This window comes from Salmo trutta, unplaced genomic scaffold (genome assembly GCF_901001165.1).
Source record: "Salmo trutta unplaced genomic scaffold, fSalTru1.1, whole genome shotgun sequence".
Taxonomy (NCBI): Eukaryota; Metazoa; Chordata; class Actinopteri; order Salmoniformes; family Salmonidae; genus Salmo; species Salmo trutta.
This window is the reverse complement of record NW_021823248.1, coordinates 33,407-50,412: the sequence shown is the minus strand read 5'-3', so window position 1 is coordinate 50,412 and position 17,006 is coordinate 33,407. Positions and strand designations below refer to the sequence as shown.

The window sequence follows — 17,006 nt, the reverse complement described above, 5'->3', positions numbered from 1 at the left end:
CCTGTCGTGTTAAGCATTCAAAATGTAACAAGTACTTTTGGGTGTCAGGGAAAATGTATGGAGTAAAAATTACATTATTTTCTTTAGGAATATAGTGGAGTAAAAGTTGTCAAAAATATCAATAGTATAGTACAGATACCCCCCAAAAAGTGTTTTACTTAAGTACTTTACACCACTGCCTTTTATTGAATCAGCAGAAGTGAAACGTGACAGATTTGTAATATAATTTGAATTAATATCTGGATAGACACTTTTCTTTTGGGTTCCATAATTGTGTAACACCATGTGTTTCTTGATTTTGCTCTTTGCTCTTGTCCTGTCAGACACATCTCCACCGCTGTGTTCTCGGAAAATACTAAATGGAATCCTTGGGACATCCCAATTCTGACGTCACCCCTTTAAAGTTACAATTTAAAAGGAAAAAGGCAAAGGCAAAAAAGGCAAAGTGCCAAGGCAAAAAAGGCAATGAAAAAAGGCAAAAAAGGAAAAGAAAAAAGGAAAAGAAAAAAGGAAAAGGCAAAAAAGGCAAAGGCAAAAAGAGGCAATGAAAAAAGGCAAAGGCAAAAAAAAAGGCAATGAAAAAAGGCAAAGGCAAAGAAAAAAGGAAAAGGCAATGAAAAATAGGCAAAGGCAAAAAAGGCAAGGTTTAGAGTTTAGGGTAAGGACGTCCCAAGGATTCCGAATTGCGCCAACGCTGTGCTCTCCAGCTCTCTCCTCATCTCTCTGAGGCGCAGGAGCAGTAAAGCACTCCATCTTTATCCCAAGCCTAGGGAGAACCAGCCGAGACATTTGATGGGTAGGCTTTTTATTTGTATTTTTAAAGGGCCAGAAGGAAATTGGAGGGAGTTGAAATTTACTATTTCAGCCACCATGGACTTTCAAGGAATCATTTGATACTCGGAAAGATGGAAAAACGTTTTTTTAGGCTATAAGATCGGAATCTCAAAAGCTCCTGTCTTTGCAAAGCAACCCTCTGCTCAGCTATTCTTTCACTGGCCTGTCTCTGCCTCGTCCCTAGCTGGAGACGTTTCACATAGGAAAATACGCTCAACGCTCCCCAGTTACGATAAAAACTTCGACATTTCAATTCGGGGTATACTTTTTTCGTACAGTGGAATATCGATAAAGGCATGTTAATGTTTTGGAGTTTGTGTTAGATTACACAGGTATGTTTATTTACAATTCCCTTTCGGTTAACGTTAGCTACTTACTGGCATTAGCATTCTGCTAGTTAGCTAGCTTAGCTAAGTTGGTTACCTAGCCTGACATCGAAAGATCATGTTTTGCTAGCTGTCTACTAGCTAACGTTAGATAGCTAGTTATTATCGATGGGCTAAATAAGGACCACTAGTGGTTGTTTTTCTTAAAACAACCGTCTTATATTGACTTTGTAACGTTAGACCGAAGAGTTAGGTAACTGTTAGTGAGCTAATATCAGGTGACTAGATATCACCCACCAACCAGTAAACATGTTGATTCTTTGTAGCTAACGTTAGCTAGCTAGGTTAAGTAACGTTGGATATCAGCTGATATGCTAGTTTGGTAGCTAGCTATGTAGATAGTGACATAGTTGGCTACCTTGCCAACTGAACTATCTAACTAACGTTAGCTAGCTAGCTAGGTAAAGTAACGTTAGATATCAGCTGATATGCTAGTTTAGTAGCTAGCTATGTAGGTAAGGTAGCCAACTATGTCACTATCTAGCTAACGTTAGCTAGATAAAAACTCTATGTCCCCCAAAGGTAGCTAACGTTATCTGGGTAGCTAGCTACTTGTAATAATTTATAGTAGCTAGACCTTTTTGATTCTGCAGACGAAAAGGAGTGCTCTATGTACAGTAACGTGATGCATTGATCGAGCCATTTCCACAAGCCATTTGATTTGGCATTTCAGATTTCTATGGTGCAATAGCTTGCCATCACAGATCGTGCCAATTATTAACAATAGCCTAGTTTCGCAGCTGTACAGGTGTGTGTCTGTTTCTTCCTCATCTTCGTGTGGTTGTCAGTTTAATAAGAGTTAGTGAGCTACCTGCTGTCATTTCTCTAAATATATTGTGGAAATGCAGCACCTGACTCACAGAGAGCTGTGCAATGCCATTATGCCTGCTGTCATAAATGGGTCGTTGCTTTTCTGCAACCCAAATGGGCCCAGTTGATGTGTCAGCCCCATGACATTCCAGAGGTTCAGCCAGTAGATCTTTCACCAAATCAAATCCTCACACAGGAGATTTGTCATAGATGTATTAGCCCTGTAACACATCTGTATCATATTCAGTGTTTTTGGCATGACGATTTCCATAAAGACGATTAGGTATTCTTTGACAGTGAATAGGGGTTTACATAATCAACTATCATAAGTAGTAAGTAAGTAGCCTTGGCTTGTGCAAGTGGAGCGGCTCATCTCCAGTTTCTGTATTGTGAGGCAGCTTGATGTACAAGTACACCTCCTGGACAGGACGCTAGTCTATAGCAGGGCCTTACCCCTCAATCAATCTCCTTAATACTGAGTGCCAAGCAGAGATGCATCGGGTCCCTATCATAGCATACATCATATAATACAGATCCTTCTCTCTTCCCATCTGCTTGTTGTGACCCTGGGCGCCTCTCCACCCGTCTGCCCATACCTTGACTCCAGATAGAACCTGATGCTTGTGTTGCCTCTTTAGCTCTCCCCCTCCCCTCCATTCATTCCTACACAGGGACAGTTATGAGTCAGCACACAAGGGCTTGGATTAGTAGCCTGTGACCGTACAGCACTGAGCCTTCTGACAGACAAGGCCAACGCATGGCCACACAACAATAGTAAGATCCTTGGTCTTTAGAAAATATATTTACACCCCCGGAGTGCCACTCCTATATCTTTGACAGAACTTGTCTGCAAGGAATTATTCAGTGGATCAAACTGATGTTAAATCTGCACCGTTAGATAATGGTGGGTAGGTCAGGTAGGTCTGAATTGGACATAACAGGAATGTAGGCTACAACCACTGCACATACACAAACCTTTCAGTTTGTTGTTGCAGGTAGTTTTGTGTAAATGTTGGTTGATGTCATACAACAATGTTTTCTAATACTTTTCTTTATTTTTCCCAGTCAGGAACCATGGGAATCCCTCAAATAACCTGCCCCAGAAGGAATACCTAGCATGTCTTCATGAGCCGCGCCAGGTTCCAGCTGTTGCCCCAGTCTCTCTGAATCTGATTCAGTGTCTATGGCTCTGAATGACAGAGACAAATATGGAAATCTCGTTGGTGTTCAGTAGTAAAACTATGAAGGGTCTCAAAGGTTAGGATTCACAGTGAGCTTGCCTCACATCACACTGACCCCAGCCCATACTTCATCCAACTTTGAGAGTGAAATTGTAGTGCACTGCAAAGTCCTCTTTATTGGAAGACAAAGATGCCATGTACTCTGAAGTCTGTGGTTGATGTGTGATATGCTCTAAGGTGTTGTGTACTAAACCAACTAGAACAATGAATGGAGGAAAGGACTGTAAGGGAGGGGTCTCAGAGGGGGTGGGGCATACAGCCCCTGTCCAGGTCCCTATTGGCTGGCATCGCAAGGTGGATCCAACTAATGGAGTCCTCTACATCAGGTAAGACCCATTGCAGTGCTCTGTTTTTTGTAATGATGCTGTTTGGTTTGTAACCTACAGTCTTGGTGGCTAGTATCATCTATCCAACCTGTGTGTTTCTTTCAGAGAGGTTGGGATAAAGCAACAGATACATTTCCTTATGAGACACTCATGTATATTGGACGATAAATGTTTTTGTTCTAAGCATTTGTTTTGGTTTGTAACCTCCAGTCCCAGTGGCTCGGTGCTGTCCTGTCTAGACCAGGTGAAGAGCTACCTGCTCACAGACGGGACCTGTAAGTGTGGCCTGGAGTGCCCACTCATCCTCCCAAAGGTACGTTAACTAACCATCTTGGTTGTCCTGTCTGTCTAAGCCTTTAGCTAACCTACATTGACTCTGAATGCGTAGCTGCCAAAGAAACACCACACAAAGCTTGAAGGGATACTTTGGGATTTTGTCAACAAGGCCCTTTATCTACTTCCCCAGAGTCAGCATGCTAGCAGAGTTAGCAATTGCGCTAGTAAGCAACTTCATTCAAACCGCACGCAGAGAAATAAAACTGGTATCCACAAGTTTATCAGACTCTGGGGAAGTATCAGGCCTCATTTCCAATATCCAGAAGTATCCCTTTTAAGGGTAGAGATGAAGGTTTACTCCTGAGTGATGCAATGAACAGTTTTGTTAAACCCAGGTATTCAATTAAACTGAGGTTGTTTCCCCACATATAGCAGGTTATATTTAAAAAAAACATCATAGTAGGCTATATTTTCTGCTGCATACAGTCTTAATTTCTACTTTTAATGTGTGTTGCATTATATTGAAACGGAGACGGGCAGGGAACTGCGTTCATATTCAAGGCAGGGGCCAATATGTATTCATATAAAAATGTGATGTAGTCTTCTGGAGACGCAGGAGGCTTGGAGGAGGATATGACCTCACAAGTAGCGGACATTCCATTTTCTACTGATGTTTACTTTATGTACTTCCTTGTGGATAAACGCCGCTCCTTTCACCAAGACCGGCCAGGTAACAGAGAGCTGACTCTCCTTTCCTCAGGTGTTTAACTTTGATCCGGGGGCTGCCGTTAAACAGAGGACGGCAGACGACGTGAGGGCAGATGAAGACGTCACCAAGCTGTGTATCCATAAGAGAAAGCTGCTGGCTGTGGCCACTCTACACAAAACTATGGCGCTACCACACCCTGCTCTGACTCTTACCAGTCCTGGTGGAGGTACAAGTAAGTATCCTAGTGACTGTGTATCACTACTGTTTTGGTTGTTTTCCAATGATACATTTCTCACAGATTTCAGACTGTTTCATGGGTGATATAGAACAAGGTCAGAAAAAAAGGTGGACCTTTTGAAATTGGCTTCACAGTGGCATTATACACTTTCAATGTTTTAAAGCTGGAATCCGTAATGGTGAAACTGCTACGTCTCTTTGCGGTATTACAAAAACAAAGATGATGCTTCAAACAACAAACACTGTTTATTTCACTCTGACATTGCATGAGCGATAGAACAATCAAGTCTTTTTTTTCTCTCCACAGTGGTGGATCCCCTCTGTTCTGTTTCATCAACAAAAACAACAACAGATGTCCTAAGGCAAACAGTGGTGCCGTTTTCTCTATTGCAGATTTCAGCTTTAACACTAATTTCACTTATCTTCCCCCTCAGGTTCAACATCAATGGTCCCGTCACATTCCACGAATCCCCGAGCAATACGGAATAAATCTCACCAGTCACTGCTACCCAACTCTGTGGTTCCGAACTGCAAGAACCCTTTCAAAATGATGATGGCGGCTGCAGCAGGTCACCGGCACTTTCCCCAAGAGCTAGGAGGTCCACCCCAGCAGCTGGAGCTTTACCCTGGTTATCCCAACAGACAGCAGAGACTGAGCAGTGAGCCTGGGCCCAGGTCTTCGTACTGCACTGGCTATGGTAGCATGCTGAGTCCAGGGGGCCCCGGCTCCCAGCTCTATGGGCCCAGGGATGGGTCACCACTCTCCCCTAGCCTCAGGTCTGATCCTCTGGGGAGCCCAGATGGGTTTAGAAACAACCCCTGTGGCTTCCCTGGAGCCACCAGCTCCAGCCCCATCCACGGGGCCAACAGAACGCCTCTCTCCCCACCAGGGATGCTCCTCCACGGTTCTCCGGCTGGGGCCCAGACGTCCTGCGCTATGGCAGGAAGGACTAGCACGCCCCTCTCCCCTACTGCCACTGCCAAAAGCCCAGTCATGATGAAGAAGCCTGTGTGTAACTTCCCCAGATCCCCCAGTATGGATATATCCATACGAGCACCGTTTCACCACAATACACAGCCCGGCGCCCCACACCCTGGCCCCCCGTCTGCCATACCTCCCTCCTGCACCCTCCAGAAAAAGCAGATGACCTCTGAAAAGGACCCGTTAGGCATCCTAGACCCCATCCCCAGCAAGCCTAGCATCAGTATCAGCCAGACCAACTCCAAAACAAACTCCAACTTCCAACCTAGTGTCCACTCCTCTCAGGTAGCAATGATGAATGTAAACATGAACAACCACCCTCCTCCCGCCATCGTCCCCTTGCCAAGCAACCTCCCTCTCCCCACTGTCAAACCCGGCCCAGTGGGCCACAGCCACGGAGGCCACATGCAGAGGACTCAACAGCAGACCTTCATAACCACCTCCATGTCCCCCTCTCCTGTCACCTCCCCAGTCCACATGTCAGGCCCTGTCCTGGGCAGCAGGATGGAGGCCTCTCCCCAGCGCTCCCGCTCCTCGTCCACCTCCTCGGACCACGGGAGCTTTGCCATGCCCTCAGGCCCCAGTCAGGGTCCGTGTTGCGGGATGAAAGTTCCTCCTCGCTCCCCCCGGCCCACCATGCCCATTAACATGCCCTCCAGCCCCTCCTCTGCCAAGCCTGACTCACACCCACTCCACCAGTACAAAGACCTACCCAGTCAGCTGCTGGTTGAGATCAGTAACCAGAACGCTATCAACACCCAGCACAACAACCCCGGCATGTACCCCCCTGCCACCTCCTCTGGTCCCTCCATCGCTGCTCCTCACCAGGCCCAGAACCAGAAGGGCCAGAACCACCCAGGTCTGTTAGGGATGCCCCTGAACCAGATCGTGAACCAGCAGAATGCTGCTTCCTTCCCCGCCAGCAGTCTACTGTCAGCAGCAGCCAAAGCACAGCTAGCAAATCAAAACAAACATGGTGACAACAGCAGTGAGACTGGCAGTAGAGGTGGAGGCCCAGGTAGGGTTGATGGTAATGGTGGTAGTAGTGGAGTTGGGCATCCCAGCGGCCCCTCTCAGTGGCATAGAGGGGCCCAGTAGCAGCACTTTAACCCAATGCTTCCCCCTAACTCCACCATGCCCTCCATTGCGGAAGCAGCAGCAGCAGGGGGCCAGAGCGGTCGGGCTGCCCTCCGGGACAAGCTCATGGCCCAGCAGAGAGACAGAGGAGACCCCCTGCTCCGTAAGCGCAAGCAGCAGCCACCAGGCCCACCACCGCCCAACAACCCCCTCAACCACCACGACAGCATGGTCTTTAACATGCTCAACAAGCCTCCTAACATGGGTGGAGGTCCAGGTCCCAGGCTACCACCACCAAGCTCAGCAGAACAGCTGAGGAAGGTGGCCCGGCTTGGGGGCCTACCGACCAACACCTCCATGGCCCAGCTGCTTCAGTCCATGAGCAACCACAACAACCACCATAACCAGCACCAAGGCCCTGTAGGCCCCCCAGGACCTGGTCAGATGCACTACAGCGATGTGGCTGGGGTCATGCCTCCTGGAGCCTCCCAGCAGCAGAACCTACTGGCCCAACAGAGGATGCTAGGCCAAGGGGAGGGTCAAGGTATGTACTGCCGGAGTATGGACTCTGGAGGCCGTCATTCTCACAGCCCTCGGTTCCCAGGGTTGATGAACCAGATCCAGGCCAATTCGTTGGTGAACTGTGGCCCTTTGGGGCCTAGTGGACAAGTGGGCCTTGGCCCAGGGAACATGCCCCTGAGCCACCATCCTAACACTAACCCACCACCACTGTCCCACCCAAGTCAACATCCACATCAGCAGCAGCACAGCCACCTTCACGCTGCGCTGGGACGGACTAGTATGTCAGGAATGACTCTCGGCAACAATGATGGGAGTTGTGGTCCAACCATCTCTGAGCCAGGTGAGCCACTGAGAGAAACACACACTTTGTTCGATGATCGTGCTTTGCTCTGTGATGGTGTGAGAGTTTGGTAAATCCACCTAGATGGCCTTTGAGTTGAACGACAGTCTTTAGTCTCTCGTAGAGAGTGTATGTTGAGAGGCTGGCCCTCATGTTTGTATAATCATTCAGGCTTCTCTCTTTATTAGCATGCTAGTTGCAGTGCTCAGCTCAGTGGCAGAATAACATGAAAACAGATCTTTTTTTCTCCCTCCTTTTTAAGAAACGAGCTCTTGACCAGATATAGTGAAGAGCTGGTGTGACCTGGCTGGTAGCTATAGTAACGCTGGCTTCTGAATGGAGGCCTGGGTGAAGCCTTTGGAGAAGGGTTGTATTCCTTCATTAGCCCTAGTATGTGTCTGCTCTGATATAGGCCTAACTGAATAGATCATTTTTTCCTTTGGCCCACTGTGTTGCACATGGCTGTAGTTGGCCTACTGTTGTGTGAACACTAGAGCAGGAAACAATGCTAGAGGCTATAAGATATGGCATATGTTTCTCAGGAAACCTAGTGGCTATCTTTCATCTCTTTGTGGACTGCTAGCCTATCTCCCTAGATGGGTTCATTCCAACCAAGCACTTCTCTTCCCCTACCTGATGCCCAGACAGCTCCCCTCCCCAGCCACCACCATCCAAGCATACAGCCCTGCCTCTGACCCCATCCCCCTGCCTAGGCCATTAAATCACATCCCTTCCTCAACCCCCAGTCTTCTCCCAGGCTGCAACCTCTGAAATAAGCCACGGCTCAGACAGCACCACCAATCACACCGTTCCCATAGCAACCTCCCCGGCAACCATCACCACTATATCGTAGCAGTGCAGCCACACTGGCTGAGTGCTGGAGAGGCAGAGGCTAGTGGGAGGGAGAGGCAGAGGCTAGTGGGAGGGAGAGGCAGAGGCTAGTGGGAGGGAGAGGCAGGGCTAGTGGGCTGGAGAGGGCTAGTGGGAGGGAGAGGCAGAGGCTAGTGGGAGGGAGAGGCAGGCAGAGGCTAGTGGGAGGGAGAGGCAGGCAGAGGCTAGTGGGAGGGAGAGGCAGGCAGAGGCTAGTGGGAGGGAGAGGCAGGCAGAGGCTAGTGGGAGGGAGAGGCAGGCAGAGTCTAGTGGGAGGGAGAGGCAGGCAGAGGCTCGTGGGAGGGAGAGGCAGGCAGAGGCTCGTGGGAGGGAGAGGCAGGCAGAGGCTCGTGGGAGGGAGAGGCAGGCAGAGGCTCGTGGGAGGGAGAGGCAGGCAGAGGCTCGTGGGAGGGAGAGGCAGGCAGAGGCTCGTGGGAGGGAGAGGCAGGCAGAGGCTCGTGGGAGGGAGAGGCAGGCAGAGGCTAGTGAGAGGAGGGGAGCTAGTGAGAGGAGGGGAGCTAGTGAGAGGAGGGGAGCTAGTTAGAGGAGGGGAGCTAGTGAGCGGAGGGGAGCTAGTGAGCGGAGGGGAGCTAGTGAGCGGAGGGGAGCTAGTGAGCGGAGGGGAGCTAGTGAGCGGAGGGGAGCCAGTGAGAGGAGGGGAGCCAGTGAGAGGAGGGGAGCCAGTGAGAGGAGGGGAGCCAGTGAGAGGAGGGGAGCTAGTGAGCGGAGGGGAAAATAGATCTGTGAGGAGTGGAGCACAGTACTACAGCCTAAGCCATCGGGCTCTCCAGTTTATTCGTTCAATTACAAGAATTTCCATCTTCCCACTCTTCTTCCATCATTTTGTTCAGAATTGATTTACCCCTCTGACCTGTCTTCTCCAGGCAGTTAAGGTGTGGAATTTCCCTGATTTAAAAAAAACAATGAACAGTATTATTCTTCCACCCCAGCAGGAGACCCATCTAACCTAGTAAACTGCAGCATGGCCAGCCTCCAGCCCCACGTCATCAACAGCTCCAGCAGTGGTGGTGGTACCCAGGTGTTCCAGCAGCATCATGCCAGCAGCAGCAGCTTCATCAGGGCATTCAGCGGGCCATGCAGGGCCTCCCTCCTGGCTACCAGGGCTCCCAGCAACCTGGCTTCCCTGAAAACAACAACTCCAACTCCCACCCTATGGCCTGCCTGTTCCAGAACTTCCAGGTTAGTCTGTCTATTTGAAGGCTGTGTTCAGTGACGTGAAACTCTCTGAACGTTGCAGATAGAAATAGAATGAATAGAGATTACAAGATTATCTGATTCACTCTTCACTACGGGTGGACGATCTACATGATACATTCCGTCCTCCTCAAAAGGCCCCAGTAGTTGTGGATTCTCTGACATGCTAGGAGTGATAATGACACCTTTTCCTTTTGTCTCAATGAACTTTGCGTCTGTGTTGTTTCAGGGGTGTTTGCCAGACAACAGCATTTCAGTCCCTCACTCACAGATGATCTCTCAGTCTGGTATGACATCACTTCCTGAGTCTCAGGGGATGGTGTCACACACCCAGTTTGGTGTCAGCCAACGGGAGATGCAGCAGACGCAGGGAGAGGGGCTTCCCCCAGGGATGCACGGCTCTGATAGGCTACCCAGCGGAGGGGTGGAGTCTGTAGACGCCATCTACAGGGCTGTGGTGGATGCTGCCAGTAAAGGAATGCATGTAGTCATCACCACCACGGATAGTGGCACTACCCAGTCCAGCCCTGTACCCACTCTCAGCACCATGACTGCCTTCACTAACTCCGTAGGGGAGCCGCTCAGCATCAACCATAACCTCCCTCACAGCCGTGCTGCAGTCAGCCATAGTGGCCACCGGGTAGCGCACCAGGAGGGGGAGCAGACACCGACCCTGAGCCAACAGCCCAGACCCAGGCAGGTCAGAGCAGGACGGCCCCGGAAGAACTCTGGTCAGGGGAAGAGTACTGTTAGCATCCCCGAGGGTCAGGGAGCTCTTCCAGAGGCCTCCCACCAGGACTACTTCAGATCCCCAGGACATGGCACCCCCAGGGGGCAGTGGGAAGGCGAGACTGTGTACCCTGGAAGTCTGGACAGAGGTCACACGGCGTGGGGCGGTGAGGAGTTCCTAGAGTGCTCCACTCATGTCCGCAGCAGCCCCTGTATGGAGAGACCTGGGAGTCTAGCTCCTGCACCCCCCTGTCCAGCCGACAGCGCCCCCCACGAAGGTCACCACCACTCTCTCCCCGTCGCCTCAGACAAGGCCTTCCTGGAGGATGGATTCAACCGCTTCAACAACTGCAACCGGACGGCCGTGAACATCGTTAACTACAAAGAGAGGTTGGATCAGACTGTGGAGAGATGCGCCCATATGAATGGAGGTGGCGTCGGACCCCCCCAGGTCCAGTTCTCTCTACGGGGGTACGGTGTGTCTGACCCCCTCGGCCCCCCCAGACAGGGGGACCTAACCGGGGACGACCAGTCTCCCAGCTCCTCCACCAGCCTGGAGGGTTCGTTGGTTAAAGAGTATGTGGGCCACTACAACGGTCACTTCAACGGAGGCTGTGCTCCCAGTCCGTCTGACACCAAGTCCCTGAGCAGCGAGGAGGACCTGAGGCAGCCGGACAGCCCCTCGTCAGAGATGCTCCACTATAGACCCAGGACGTTTAACATGGGGGATCTGGTCTGGGGACAGGGCTTTAAAGGGTTCCCATCCTGGCCTGGTAAACTGTCAGGGGAGGAGGCGGGCCACAACCATCACCACCATGGCAGCCTGCAGCTCAGAGAGGACAGCAAGGTGAGATGTCTTCGGAGAGAGGTGAAAGAAAAATACACACCCACAAATCTAGTTTTCTTTCACTATTAACTTTACTTTTGTACCTTTTCAGATGAAAGTAACTGTCGGCGATCACTACTTCTGAGCTCTTTAGACATGCTACTGATGGTCATGTTGATGGGACCTAGTCTGGCTTTTGGTCCTATTCTTAGACCCAACATAATGTCTGGCATCTGTTATTACCCCAGGTGGAGCCAGAGAAGCTGAGAACACTGTCTGACATCTGTTATTACCCCAGGTGGAGCCAGAGAAGCTGAGAACACTGTCTGACATCTGTTATTACCCCAGGTGGAGCCAGAGAAGCTGAAAACACTAACACATGACCTAGAGGCCCTCGACAGAGCGACCAAGAGGAACAGAAAGTAAGTTATATTGCTGTAGGATGGATGGTACTGTACATGCTGTGATTATTTACATCAGTGTGTATTGGAACCAGTTTCTCCTGTGTTTTAAAAAGATGAACGGATGTGTTTTATTTGCTCTATTTTAAGAGTGGAATTCCATTCTAGAATGTTGATGGGTCGGGTTAGTTTCATCCTGGCTGGCTAGTTCCATCCTGGCTGGCTGCTCTGTGTTGAGGAGAGGTTAATACCACTGACTACTGAATCGCCTGTCTGTACTCTCTGTCTCACTCTGAGCCCTGGTCAAAAGTAATGCACTGAATAGGGTGTTTTTGGGACTGCCACTTCCCTGCTGCTGCCCTGGCTGGCTAGTCATTACCCCCTGGATGCCCTGGCTGGCTAGTCATTACCCCCTGGATGCCCTGGCTGGCTAGTCTTTACCCCCTGATGCTGCCCTGGCTGGCTAGTCATTACCGCCTGATGCTGCCCTGGCTGGCTAGTCATTACCCCCTGATGCTGCCCTGGCTGGCTAGTCATTACCCGCTGATGCTGCCCTGGCTGGCTTGTCATTACCCCTGATGATGCCCTGGTGCTGCCCTGGCTGGCTAGTCATTACCCGCTGGTGCTGCCCTGGCTGGCTAGTCATTACCCGCTGGTGCTGCCCTGGCTGGCTAGTCTTTACCCCTGGTGCTGCCCTGGCTGGCTAGTCTTTACCCCCTGATGCTGCCCTGGCTGGCTAGTCTTTACCCCCTGATGCTGCCCTGGCTGGCTAGTCATTACCCCCTGATGCTGCCCTGGCTGGCTAGTCTTTACCCCCTGATGCTGCCCTGGCTGGCTAGTCTTTACCCCCTGATGCTGCCCTGGCTGGCTAGTCATTACCCCCTGATGCTGCCCTGGCTGGCTAGTCTTTACCCCCCTGATGCTGCCCTGGCTGGCTAGTCATTACCCCCTGATGCTGCCCTGGCTGGCTAGTCATTACCCCCTGATGCTGCCCTGGCTGGCTAGTCATTACCCCCTGATGCTGCCCTGGCTGGCTAGTCTTTACCCCCTGATGCTGCCCTGGCTGGCTAGTCATTACCCCCTGATGCTGCCCTGGCTGGCTAGTCATTACCCCCTGGTGCTGCCCTGGCTGGCTAGTCATTACCCCCTGATGCTGCCCTGGCTGGCTAGTCATTACCCCCTGATGATGCCTTGGTGCTGCCCTGGCTGGCTAGTCATTACCCCCTGATGATGACAAACCTCCTCCACTACACCTGTTCTCACTCACTCACTCACTCACTCACTCACACACACAGCGCTTAACTCACCTTAGCTCCTCTCCCTCAATGTTCGTTAAAATGTACCTGGACCACAGTCAGTCTCATTGCTTTCAGCTCGTTATAATTGCATACTTTATCCTTCCGTAGCAGGAGGCAGAGTTGAACAAATCTATTCATATTTTTGTCCAAAGCTAAAAAGAAAATGCTTAGTGTTTAGTTGTGGACTTATTGATGTTTCTGAAACGTGATCTTGTTTTCATTGTTCCCAACAGAGCTGGGAAGTTGAATAATCATTTAGAAGCTGCTATACATGAGGCCATGAGTGAGCTGGACAAGATGTCAGGGACTGTGAGTATACAAGTACCATCTAGAAAGATTACAACACCATGCTCTCCCAGATGGCCTCTCCTCTGTCTCCCTCCTTCTCTCTCCCTCTGCCCCTCTACCTCTCCCCTCCTTCTCTCTCCCTCTGCCCCTCTACCTCTCCCCTCCTTCTCTCTCCCTCTGCCCCTCTACCTCTCCCCTCCTTCTCTCTCCCTCTGCCCCTCTACCTCTCCCCTCCTTCTCTCTCCCTCTGCCCCTCTACCTCTCCCCTCCTTCTCTCTCCCTCTGCCCCTCTACCTCTCCCCTCCTTCTCTCTCCCTCTGCCCCTCTACCTCTCCCCTCCTTCTCTCTCCCTCTGCCCCTCTACCTCTCTCCCTCTGCCCCTCTACCTCTCCCCTCCTTCTCTCTCCCTTTGCCCCTCCTGTGTCTCTCTACTACCTCTCTCCCTCCCTCCCTCTCTAGACTCTCCCCCAGGCTAAGCTGAGCAGAGCTAAGACTACAGCCACTGTTGATCAAAGGGCTGTCTCTGTCAGCTGGGAGACACCACACACACACACACCACACACACACACACACACACACACACACCCCAGTCAGAGGATTACATAAACAAGCTGCAACAACCCCTCAACCAGCACCACATTTCAATTTGAAAAGGATTCACTGTGCAGTTAATGCATCTTGCTGCCTTTCCTCTGAATTCAGACAGGCTAAATATGAAACCAGACACTGTGAGTGGAAAAGAGGACAGCTTAGTCAGATTAGGATGTCTGTGGAGTTCTGTCTGAACTCAGGTGCTATTAAACACTGTAGAATGTACGCTACTAGCCGCACAAGCCAACAGAGACTGGGTTGTTTGGTTGGTATTATTACCTCTTCTATTGTCTTCTCTGTCCTCAGGTAAGAGTTAAATGTTAAGGTTAAAAGTTATTGTTCTGGTTAAATGTTATTTAAATGTTAGGGTTACATTTAAGCAATAAGGCCCGAGGGGGTGTGGTATGTGGCCAGTCTACCCCGGTTACCCCGGTTATAAACTGGTTACCAACGTAATTAGAGCAGTAAAAATAAATGTCATACCCGTGGTATACGGTCTGATTATATCACGGCTGTCGGCCAATCAGCATTCAGGGCTGGAACCACCCAGTTAAATTAGAGCCCTGGTTATGCATTAATGTATTATGTCTTCTCTGTCCTCAGGTTCATCAGATCCCTTCCAGAGACAGACAGGTGAAGCTGCCCAAGCCCAAGAGGAGAAAGATCTCCAGATAACATTGAATGTGTTTGGTCAGCTAATGACAGTCCAGTATCTAGCCAGTACCCAGCCTTGGAACAACGGTTCAGACCGCCCCGCCACGACCTTTGAACTCCAACCAGGTGCTACAATATGGATAGTAGTGGTACATTATCGTCCCACGACCTCCCTAGCTGACTGATATTGAAAGTACTGGAAAAGCCAAACAAAAATATTACAGTTTTGAATTTCAACTGTAAAAAACGACGGTTGTAATTTGTCTACCGCTAGCTGAATGAGAACTATTTTTTTTCTAGAATAACATTAAAAAACTGATAAATAGAAGAAAAATACTACATTTTAAAGAAAATAGACAGTCCAAATATTTCTGATACATTTTCAATATGTATATAGGTAATACGGAAGATTTCATGAATATTAAGAAACGTATGTAAATATTGTACAATGGTAATGTACAACATACTTAATAATGCACATTTGAACTTGTATTGTACAAAGCAGCAGAAGAAGTGCACCAATGTCTTGGTTTTTATTCAATACATACACAGTCATTATGACTGTATGCAAGGGACAAATAAAGACAAGATACAGCCTAAAGCTTTTATATGGTTATGTTATAGACATGCTGTTTATTGTATTGAAAAGCAGGGTCTGTATTCAGAAAGCATTCGAGGACTAAGAGTGCTGATCTAGGAGCAGTTTAACTTTTTATATTATAATGAATAAGATTACATATACAGAGGGGGGCCTGCTACGCGAGCATCACTGGCAGTAGGATCAGCTGATCTTGGATCAGGTCCCCCCTTGTCCACATCATCTTATTCATTAGGATCTAAAAAGGGCTAGACTGATCCTAGTTCAGCACTCCCAACTCTGAGACGCTTTATGAATACAGACCCAGGAGAAACAGGCATTACTTCAACACCACTAAGTGTTTGTTCATTTATGTGTTTTAAAAACAGAGTGAACTTTACCAGCTGAAAGGCTTTCTGTTTCTACGGTACCATAGAAAAAGGATGATTGGAATGAAGCATCCTTCTAATTCCAGGATCTCAACCTACTAAAACCACAGACTAAGTTGTCAAATACCAGTCAGCTGTTTTTGCGCAATTTAATTTTCTTTTTGATGTGACTTATTTTTCTTAATATCATTTTCAAATAGTGTCATCATTTTATCACACAGCTATAGCTTTAGATCGCGTAACCAACCTTAAAGCATAGATGCAGTATATTATTATGACGTAAGAGTGGATTGTGAAAATAACACTAACTGCCTGAGGTAAAATGGTGGAAAAGAGTTCATCCTACAATTTAGGGGCCTTATGTGTAGTTTATTTGTTATAAATTATTTATGTACAGTATTTCATATTTATTTGAAGCTTTACAATATTCTAGATGGCAATAATACAACCGAGAGTTAAAAACTCAAAGCCTTACGTGTTTCTTTTACACAGGAATAGCCTATATGCTGTATTCAGTTTAGCCATTAACCTGACTGTTTTCCAGTTTGATTTAAAACGGGTTCTTTTTGGATCCCTTGACGTTGTGTACTACTGTGTTTTTCCCTTCTGCTAGCTATTTCTTCTGTAGTGTTTGTTACAGTAGATCATGTCGACATGTCCTGAAGAGGTCATCGACTGCCTCCTTCCAGAAAGTTTAGGTTGCGTATCTCCACAGTCTCTGGGGACCATGCTTAGGTCTGAAAAGGCTTCACTATATATTTCGACAGCATGCTGTCTTTAAAAAAAAAAACATCTGAATCAACTTTTAACGACCTAAATGATTCATTAAAATCAGTTCAGATAGTACAATAATAGTTTAAAGGATAGAAGAAACGTTTAAAATGGATAATATGCAGTATGTTATCTTAGTATGGAAAGAAGTGATCATTTGGCCCTTCAGGCTGAGCCCGGTCAGGGCTGTCGTAGAGTTGTTTACATTGGTGGAGAAATCACTACTGAATAGAATTTCAATAGAAGTTTGTTAATTGGAGACTGTCCACACATATAGAACTGCTTCACTATGTTTTGTGCTGATGCGATTTGGATGCTTTTTATGGCCCCATTGAAAACAGACTTGTTATATTCACTACAGTGTGTTGTGTGCAATACAAATAAGTTACATCATAAATCATTAAATCAACTTCAGAACGTCAATCTTAAAAATAAAAATAAATGAAAAACTGTGTAACCGTTTATGTTAAAAACCATGTCTAGATGGATCAACTGTAATTCACTCCAGACAGTATTTCACACTCCTTCTAGAAAAGTATTCATGCTTTTAATGAAGCTTTTCACAAATACTCTTGAGAGCAGTCAAGAGAACACGTGAACTATTTCGGGTAAAGTTCATTCTGCCCTTGTGCAATGACCCAGAGACCCAGTCAGTCT

At 48.4% G+C, this 17,006-nt stretch overlaps 1 protein-coding gene across 1 annotated transcript; it reads left to right on the top strand.

Moving 5' to 3' along the window:
• The first annotated feature begins 683 nt into the window (after window positions 1–683).
• mbd5 (methyl-CpG binding domain protein 5) lies at window positions 684–16,368 on the top strand. The gene is made up of 11 exons (XM_029748409.1): window positions 684–1,166; window positions 3,096–3,597; window positions 3,808–3,910; window positions 4,634–4,814; window positions 5,254–6,867; window positions 6,955–7,740; window positions 9,650–9,810; window positions 10,055–11,401; window positions 11,729–11,802; window positions 13,313–13,388; window positions 14,562–16,368. Exons 2-11 carry the CDS (start codon window positions 3,476–3,478, stop codon window positions 14,631–14,633), a joined length of 4,536 nt encoding a protein of 1,511 aa, XP_029604269.1. The 5' UTR covers window positions 684–1,166; window positions 3,096–3,475; the 3' UTR covers window positions 14,634–16,368.
• The last annotated feature ends 638 nt before the right edge of the window (window positions 16,369–17,006 follow it).

Coding starts and splice junctions, on each gene's coding strand:
- mbd5 (XM_029748409.1), top strand. CDS start 3,476: ATGAATGGAGGAAAGGACTGTAAGGGAGGGGTCTCAGAGGGGGTGGGG. Junction 3,911..4,633: donor GCCCACTCATCCTCCCAAAG/GTACGTTAACTA, acceptor TCCTTTCCTCAG/GTGTTTAACTTTGATCCGGG. Junction 4,815..5,253: donor CAGTCCTGGTGGAGGTACAA/GTAAGTATCCTA, acceptor CTTCCCCCTCAG/GTTCAACATCAATGGTCCCG.